This window comes from Lycium barbarum, chromosome 8, assembly GCF_019175385.1.
Source record: "Lycium barbarum isolate Lr01 chromosome 8, ASM1917538v2, whole genome shotgun sequence".
NCBI classification, from domain to species: domain Eukaryota; kingdom Viridiplantae; phylum Streptophyta; class Magnoliopsida; order Solanales; family Solanaceae; genus Lycium; species Lycium barbarum.
This window is the reverse complement of record NC_083344.1, coordinates 15,052-23,935: the sequence shown is the minus strand read 5'-3', so window position 1 is coordinate 23,935 and position 8,884 is coordinate 15,052. Positions and strand designations below refer to the sequence as shown.

At 41.5% G+C, this 8,884-nt stretch overlaps 1 protein-coding gene and 1 long non-coding RNA gene across 2 annotated transcripts; one reads left to right on the top strand and one right to left on the bottom strand.

The window, feature by feature from the left end:
* The first annotated feature begins 517 nt into the window (after positions 1–517).
* On the top strand, positions 518–2,839 carry LOC132605540 (uncharacterized). The gene has a single exon (XM_060318665.1). It carries the CDS (start codon positions 710–712, stop codon positions 2,687–2,689), a length of 1,980 nt encoding a protein of 659 aa, XP_060174648.1. The 5' UTR covers positions 518–709; the 3' UTR covers positions 2,690–2,839.
* Positions 2,840–3,645: 806 nt separating this feature from the next.
* Positions 3,646–7,886, bottom strand: LOC132605542 (uncharacterized). Its single transcript, XR_009569212.1, has 2 exons — positions 7,424–7,886; positions 3,646–6,720 (listed from the first exon to the last, which is right to left on the bottom strand). It is a non-coding gene; the product is annotated as an uncharacterized LOC132605542 (long non-coding RNA).
* Positions 7,887–8,884: the final 998 nt, after the last annotated feature.

Genomic DNA, 8,884 nt, shown 5'->3' with positions numbered 1-8,884 from the left:
ATCATTGATTTGGTGTAAAATACTAGGTGGAATGTGAAATATCTCCACATGTGACCATTTATTGATTACCTGAATAAGCGTGAAGCCTAATACGCTGCTAGTGGATTTTGTTTGCTTTCCCTTGATATATTGCTTTTGAATCGAGTGTGGCTAATGGCTTTTTCAGTTTTTTTTTTTTTTTTTTTCGGATCTCTAATGTGTAAAAAATAAAGATATCTTAGTCATTAAATTAAAAAAAAAAATTATAAAGAGCTAAAAAAGACATTTCCCCCCTCTCGAATATCTGGGTATCGCTGCAGTCAAAGGTAAAATCGGATCTAATTCCATTTCCACTACTGTTAATGAGAATGAGGACCCATTATGATTGTAGTGCTAAAACTAAGGAGTAGATAAGGCTTGAATTATTAATACGTGAACAAGGGTCCAACAACTTCACTAAAAATTGGAGCGTCTATTGTGGACTTTTGAGGAGCAGCTTGCGACTAAACAAAGATAACTATCGTAGTTGTTTGCTCATCTGTAGTTTTCTTCCTAGGCACTTTAAAACTTTTGTGAGTATCAGGAAACCTTTTTCTTTCCCATTGGGTCAAAACAAAAACAAAACAAAAGAACAGGCGTCATGCCTTCCGTCGTCGTTCTCAAGCACTAGCTCAGATTTCTCTATAATAATAGCTACCATTTCTGGTCTTTAGAGAACATCAACAATACTATGGATTCACAGTCACCACATGGTACTATTATCTTCTCCACGGTTGGCAGAACCAATTACGGCTTCGATATATTTTCCCTCAATTCTCCCTTTTCTTTCCTCAATTCTCCTCCTTCCCATAGTTCCCAATATCCCACCGAGCACCGCCTTACTGACGGTACCTCCCTTAATTTCAACGGCCAGTTCATTGACGAAGATCAGACACTCGTCTTCGTCTCCGAGAGATCAGGTGCTCCTCGCATTTACTTGCAACGTCCCTCCGAAGTACAAATCGAACAACTTCCTGCTTCCCCTGATAGCCTATTTCTTGACCGTCCATTTCTTCGAAATAATCGCCTCTATTATATCTCTGCTCACCAGCCGCCCCAGCAAATTTTCACCAGCTGGTCCGCTCTTTATTCCACTACTCTCGACGACGGTAAGATCATCCGCTTGACTCCGTACGGCTTCGTTGATTACAGTCCGGCTATTTCGCAGTCTGGACACCTCATCGCGGTTGCATCCTATGGAGACCGCCGTTGGTCTGGCGAATTCCATGATCTGAGAACGGATATTGTTGTTTTCCCTGAATCCGACCCTGACAAGCGGACAGTCGTGTGCCAACACGGTGGCTGGCCAACTTGGTCGGGCAATTCGACCATCTATTTTCACCGCCAAGCTGATGATGGTTGGTGGAGCATTTTTAGAGTCAATTTGCCCGAGGATTCCTCCAATTTGGGTGCTGATCCGGTTCGAGTCACTCCTCCTGGTGTGCACTGCTTTACTCCTGCAGCAGCCTCACACAACTCAAGAACAATGATTGCTATTGCTACCAGAAGACCGGGGAAGAGCTGTCGCCACATCGAGATTTTCGATGTGGAATCGCACAAGTTCTATCCGGTGACCGAGTTGCTTAACCCTACCACCCACCATTATAATCCGTTCTTCTCTCCTAAGTCTACGTTTCTCAATTATCACAGATTCCGGGGCGAAACATCATTAGGAGACACAACAATTCCTAATTTGGACCCTGTAAATTCTCCAGAGAAAGGACTGACAATGGTGAGACTTAATGGATCATTCCCTTCCTTCTCTCCCTCGGGTGACTTTGTTGCATTCAACCCGGATTTCGCAGGCCTTAAAATCGTCAAATCAGATGGTTCCAAGAAGTGGACATTGTTCAAAGGTCGTACAGCTTTCGGCAACTCCTGGTCTCCAGCTGAACCAAATGTGATTTTTACATCAGTCGGACCTGTATTTGACTCTGTAAAAGCAACAGTGCAAATCGCACGAGTTTCATTCAACTCATTAAGCCTTAATAACGACGACTGCGGGGAAATTCCAGTAGAAACAAAAGTTCTCACAGAAGAGGAGACTGGAAATAATGCCTTCCCTTCGTGCTCGCCGGATGGGAAGCATGTCGTATTCCGTTCAGGCCGTTCGGGGCACAAAAATCTGTATATTATGGACGCTGTTAAGGGAGAGCTGGAGGGGGGAGAAATCCGTCAGCTAACAGGGGGACCATGGATTGATACAATGCCAAGCTGGTCACCCGACGGAAAGCTGATTGCATTTTCTTCCAACAGGCACAATCCGGATAACATCAATTGCTTCAGCATCTACGTCATTCATCCGGACGGCACAGGTCTCCAGAGGATCCACGTGGCAGGGCCGGAAGGATCTGAAGAAGTGGATAAGGAGAGACTAAATCATGTATGCTTTAGTAAGGACTGCGAGTGGCTCCTATTCACGGGCAATTTGAGCGGAGTGACAGCTGAACCGGTGTCGGTGCCGAACCAGTTCCAGCCGTACGGTGACTTATATTTGGTGAAGTTGGATGGGAGTGGATTACGACGAGTGACGTGTAACGGATATGAGAATGGAGCTCCGGCGTGGCATCCCTTTGTTGTGCCTATGACTATGGGGGACTCAGAACGGAGCGTACTAGTAGGAGACAAGTTAATGGGTGAATTTGATGATGTACTATGGATGAATTGTTGACATAGATACAAATAAAATCTAGTTTAGCCGTCCCCTATGTCTTTTGCTGCTCGCTCATGAGTTCAGATATCATGTTGTATGGGCTGTAGGATGGAATAAACATTAAATGCAAGCTTTGTAATAATAATAAAGACTAAAGATTTTGAGGTATTTAATTATCTCGTGTGAGGAAAAGCCAAACTAGCCTCGTAAGTCATAATAATGCTTAGGAGAAAATATATCTTGCATTTAAACATACGTGAAAAAGCCAGGCCGAAGATTACTGCTAATCCTGGGAGATGGAAATGGTTTGGCATAATCCTTTACGATATGGATAGAAGAAAATGATCTTCTCAATATTTTTGGTGTTTTATTTTCAGATCTTACATGTAATTAAACATCTCATGGAAGATTTCTGAAAATTTCGAATGTTTAGCTTTCAGTGATTTGTTATATTTTTATTTTATTTTCTATATTTGTGTCCATGCATATTCTCTACCGATGGTAATGTCCATGCTTTCAATGCTATTTCAACTGAAGGGAATTAGAATTAGATTTGATTTTCATTAATAATCTCTCTGAATGATCACATTCAGTGGAACAATTTGTAGTTCAGTGAATTTACTTCTGCAGCTGAGATGGTGGAAGCAGCAGTATTCTTGTCCTTAAATCACTCTTTCCAGTTTAACCTTAATGTTAAAGTCAATAACCCAATCGATAACCACAAAACTTAATACAGCTCGATTCTTTTGGGTTTTACTAACAGGTGAAACCACAGCTGCATACCATGACTATTAAGCATTACAGTAGTCATCCTTATTCATTTAAAAGTCGGGATAAACCTTATTGTACGGCGCATCAAAACGACTTAGATTTCAGCCGTCCATAAACATCTTATATTTGCATTGCAGTATTCTTCATTTTTTTTTTAGCAAAAGTTCCAATGAAACATTAAAGCATCGCGGCAGCCTCATCCATATCTAGTAAATTCAATTTACCTTATTGTGAATCCAATCTCATAAAATACAGGGAGGGGCGGACAAGTGGCCTAGTTACTAGGTCCTGAACAGAGCGGCTCAGTAATTAATCGAACAAAATAAATATGTTAATCGCTAGAAGGCGCATTCATACAACACATTAGACCCTACGTTTTACATAGATGCATATGTTGCAGGTACAAGAACTTACCGTACTATCAGATTCATTGGGGTAAAACCAGCTAGATCCATAATCCAACATTTCCCGCCTATAGGGACGGAATATGTACAGAACTTCTGGTGAACTCTTAAAGAGGAGAGCAACACAAACACATACCCACCAAGGGAATTCCCCAAACGTAAACTGGCTCTTTAGTAACCTCTTCAATGAAGAAGTGCACTTGCTCCTTCCATAAGTCGATAGAATAGACTAGTTCTTTGGCCCAAGGTTCTGCTTCATCTCCAAAGGCCTACACGATATAAGGTTGTTCCTTGGACGGAGAGGCCAGGTCTTCACATGGTAACGACTTCCCCTGGCCGAGAAAATCTATTGCCCATATTCGGCGATCACGACCAAGATCCTTTAGCTGCTTTCATAGTGAAATGAACCGACACCAAAACCAGGAAGAAAAATCATTGCCGGGGAATTAACATTTTGGCACCCTGATTTCTCATAGAAAATTCAATTTTGGCTTCCATTCCCAATAACTACTGCTAAAGGGAGCAGCATAATCATCTTTACTCTCATCCGGCAAACCAGGAATGATAACCTTGGGTAAACTGCCAGCACCGTTCACGTCTGGAGTACCCTCTTTTCCATCAACTACATAAGAGTTATAACTTTTACTCCAGACATGAAGACACTTGAATCAAAATTCTCAAATTCCTTCAATGCAGTGATAGGGCAGCAAATTTGGCTCTGATTGGCAGGTCGGCTTCTGGAGTTTGAGTCTCAAGCTAGGGATCACCACTTCCTTTTGTCTCTTTATGCTAAACTAATCAGCACCAGAATATCTGAGTGCTCCACGAGAAGGTTTAAAAAGAACGTAACGCATTCTTTCCTTTTTTTTTTTAAGTATGGAAAACTTTGATTGATTTGAACAAAGATATCCCCCAATAGCTTTCCCTTTTCAACGTACTAAAATGATGTAGAATGGCAAGAGAGAAATTCCATTCCTGAATCAACTTTCATGTCATACCAAACAAAAGAACTATTGGAAGAGCTTGCTAAGAAAGCTGGAAGCATATCTATAAATTCTTCAGTACCCAACAAAGTATTTTGCTACAAGATGAAATTTCATTTTAAGAAGTCCAATTTTTTATTAATAAAACATCAATAAATTATCACATTAGCAGTTGCAATATCATCTTTTCTTTTTATGCTATGACTAATTTCCTAAAATACATCATAGCTCTAAAGCCACTACTAATTTTCCCTTACTTTACTCTACTCCCTTTCCCACTATACTAGATGATACAACTCATTCTTCTTTCTGCTTTTAGAAGGTTCCTCCTCGCTTTCAAACTCATGCCAAGTGCTATTATCATTGTACATATATATATATTTTTTTTTGATTAGCGCCGGGTGTCCGAGTCTCTTTGAGCCCCGACTAATCCCGGGGTGCACAGGCCCTCGGCAAGGAGTTTCCCGCAAGTGCACCACGGGTAATTCAGGGTTTCCCCAGTCCGATGGCCCTCAGAAATTGTTTGCACCCAGCGGGTTGGCCTGGTGGCAATTGACTTGAGCCTTGGGGTGATCCCTTTCAAGGTCTCAAGCTCAGTTTAGAGGCTCGTAGACATGTGTGTACAGTTAGAAGTCTCCTAACCGCATCGGTTCATAACTTGTATATTATCTTTGTAGCGGTATTGGTATTTGTATTTTGAAGTTTTGAGAAATTTGAACTCTGAGGGTTTTGCTAGTTTATGTATTTATAGATTTCTACTTTAGCTTCTCTTGCCACATCTTTTAATAATCGATTCTGCATGCTATTTTACCTTACAAGACTTCTGTTTAGTGATATTATTTTTTGGCACAGAGTTTTCTCTATCACTTTTTCTCCCTTTTCTTGAACTCTTTTCTCTCCCATTTCTTTTCCACTTATGGCTGGGGACTATGTCAATGATAAGCTCATTTAAGAATGTAAGCTAATAAACTTCTTACAGGTTCACTATTCTTGTCTTGGTAACTTGAGTGTACCCAATCAAGGGCCAAGACATATATATACACTTAAGAACAGGGGGCGGATAATAAAAATAATAAGAAAAACAACAGTGAAGAGAAATAAGACAGCCAGTCTTCTGTATTAGCCCTAAAAGGAGAGATTTCATCGTTATACACTATGTTCCTCGGACTCTTCAAAAATGTCAACCGGTGCGTGTCGGATTCTTCCGACACGGGTGCAGCATCGAAAGTGAAGAGTCCGCACAACTTAGGTTATACACATTGAAACCGCAAAAGATTCATTATTCAAACAGAAAAAGGCGATTCATTTGATTTGGACAGGTTATGATTATGAGCTCGAACAAAAGCATGCAAAAAGCTATTATCTACTGTCACTTTCTGAGTCTTCAAAAGAACCGGCGAATAGTGCCGGACAATACATGTTTACACCTAAATAGAGAAACTTTTGGATCATGGAGTAACACATGAGGGAGTAGAAATCTCCTATATCTTTCAACTCTCGCAGACCAACCCTTTTGAATGAGGACTTTAAGGTGTCTATGAACCTTTTTTTTTTTTTTTTTATCATTCCAGAGTTACAGATTGGAAAATAACTAGTTCACAACATATGATTTTGGGGACACAGAGAAGCATGAGAAGTCTGATTAAGAGGTTAAAGGAAAATAACTAGTATACAACATATGATTTTTGGGGACACAGAGAAGAATGAGAAGTCTGATTAAGAGGTGAAAGGAATATCTTTCTGTAGGCTCATCAAAAACCAACGCCTTAAAACCAGACCTGAGAGGCCAAGCAAAAGCAGAAAATAGAATTACAGCATGAAAAGGCAAACCACATTCCAGCAGCAAAAGAGATGAGATGTTGTAGAAAATCAGCTATGTTATATCTTACACCTATAGGAAAAGTTTCAATAGACAGATCAGAACAAGCCCGAAAAAGAGGGCATATCCAGTGCAGTATTTGCCTCAGAACAAGCATGAAAAAGAAGGCATATTCAGTGCAATATTTGCCACACAATATTCATTATTCGGTGAAATATTTTCCACGCAATATTCAAGTTGTCAGTCAACTGACATTCATTTGACGAGAGGACATGACAAACCAACTAATTTATAAGGAAACTATCTTTCTTTTTTTATGACAGTGGTTTATGGGCTAGCTTGTGCGTATTTCAACAAATTTCACCAGGTATCTGGTACCTCCTGAGCACAGGTACCAGGTAACTCTGCTTACTAAGGCTTAGACAGATGGAAAGAAATCCCGACTGCTTTGCCACTGCTGGAACCTAAACCTGAGACTCATGGTTCTCCCCCAATTCATTCATTGATCACTAGGCCATACTCTTGGGTGCAAGGAAACTATCCATCTTTTGAAACTTTAGATCAGGGAATTCAGCTACTACACTCGGTTTGAACTTTGAAGAGGAGCTTCTTTCATCTTAGCTCATAACTTCGAGAAGGCAACAAGGGTATCGTTAAAGTTCACCTGTGCAGCATGCTTGCCTTTTCCCTCACTCCTTTTTCCCTCCCTATTGTCCTAGGGTGTCTTCAGGTATTTAAAAAACAAAGCAGTAAGTAGTAGTATTTGATTGTTTACCTAAGGAAACCATTGTTGTTAAGGTTAGCGGCAAGCAGATCTTCAAAGGTGATTTCACGCTGCAATACCCAGTTGGCAATTCTCCTGTGCCTTTTGTCAATCCTTGCCTCTGCCAAATACATGAAAGCCCGTGCCACCGCAAGTGTGGAAAATAAAAGCCAAATTGAAGCAAACAACCTTCCAGGTAGAGTCTTGAAAGCCTTGTCGCCATATCCAACAGTTGTAACAGACATTACCGACAAGCAAACTGAATCGATCCAATCCAAATTCTCCTGGAAATACAACACGAGTGACCCCAACCCGATGCACAAAACCACAGCACCCAGAGCCAAACCCACTTTCAATCTGATTGTGGGTCTCAAAAAGAACGTCCTCAGTGTTTAGACCCAATAAATGAAAAAAGATGCTCCATCGTGTCCGCGTAAAGAATGGGTATATGTCCCCAACCTGTTTGGTGCGGACCGGCGAAATTTCGGAGCAAACAGAGCCGGCCCATCAGATCTCCAAAATGCATGAGCTAATACACACGACGAGTTTAAAAAAGAAGGTCCTCGGTGTTTTGACCAAATAAATGAAAAAAGATGCTGCTTCGTGTCCGCGTAAGGAATGCGTATATGTCCCCAGCCCGTTAGATGCGGACCGGCGAAATTTCGGAGCAAACAGAGTCGGCCCATCAGATCTCCAAAATATATGAGCTAATACATACGACGAGACTCAAAAAGAAGGTCCTCGGTGTTTAGACCAAATAAATGAAAAACGATGCTGCTTCGTGTCCGCGTAAGGAATGCGTATATGTCCCCAGTCCGTTTGGGACGGACCGGCGAAATTTCGGAGCAAACAGAGCCGGCCCATCAGATCTCCAAAATGCATGAGCTAATACACACGACGGGTCTAAAAAAGAAGGTCCTCGATGTTTAGACCAAATAAATGGAAAACGATGCTGCTTCGTGTCCGCGTAAGGAATGCGTATATGTCCCAAGCCCGTTTGGGGCGAACCGGCGAAATTTCGGAGCAAACAGAGCCGGCATATGAGATATCCAAAATGCATGAGCTAATACATACGACGAGTATCAAAAAGAAGGTCATCGGTGTTTTGACCAAATAAATGAAAAACGATGCTGCTTCGTATCCTCGTAAGGAATGCGTATATTTCCCCAACCCGTTTGGTGCGGACCGGCAAAATTTCAGGTCAAACAGAGCCGGCCTATCAGATCTCTCAAATGGATGAGCTAATACACACGACGGGTCTAAAAAAGAAGGTCATCGGTGTTTAGACCAAATAAATGCAAAAAAGATGCTGCTTCGTGTACGCGTAAGGAATGCGTATATGTCCCCAGCCCGTTTGGTGCGGACCAGCGAAATTTCGGAGCAAATAGAGCCGGCCCATTAGATATCCAAAATGCATGAGCTTATATACACGACGGGTCTCAAAAAGAAGGTCCACAGTGTTTTGACCAAATA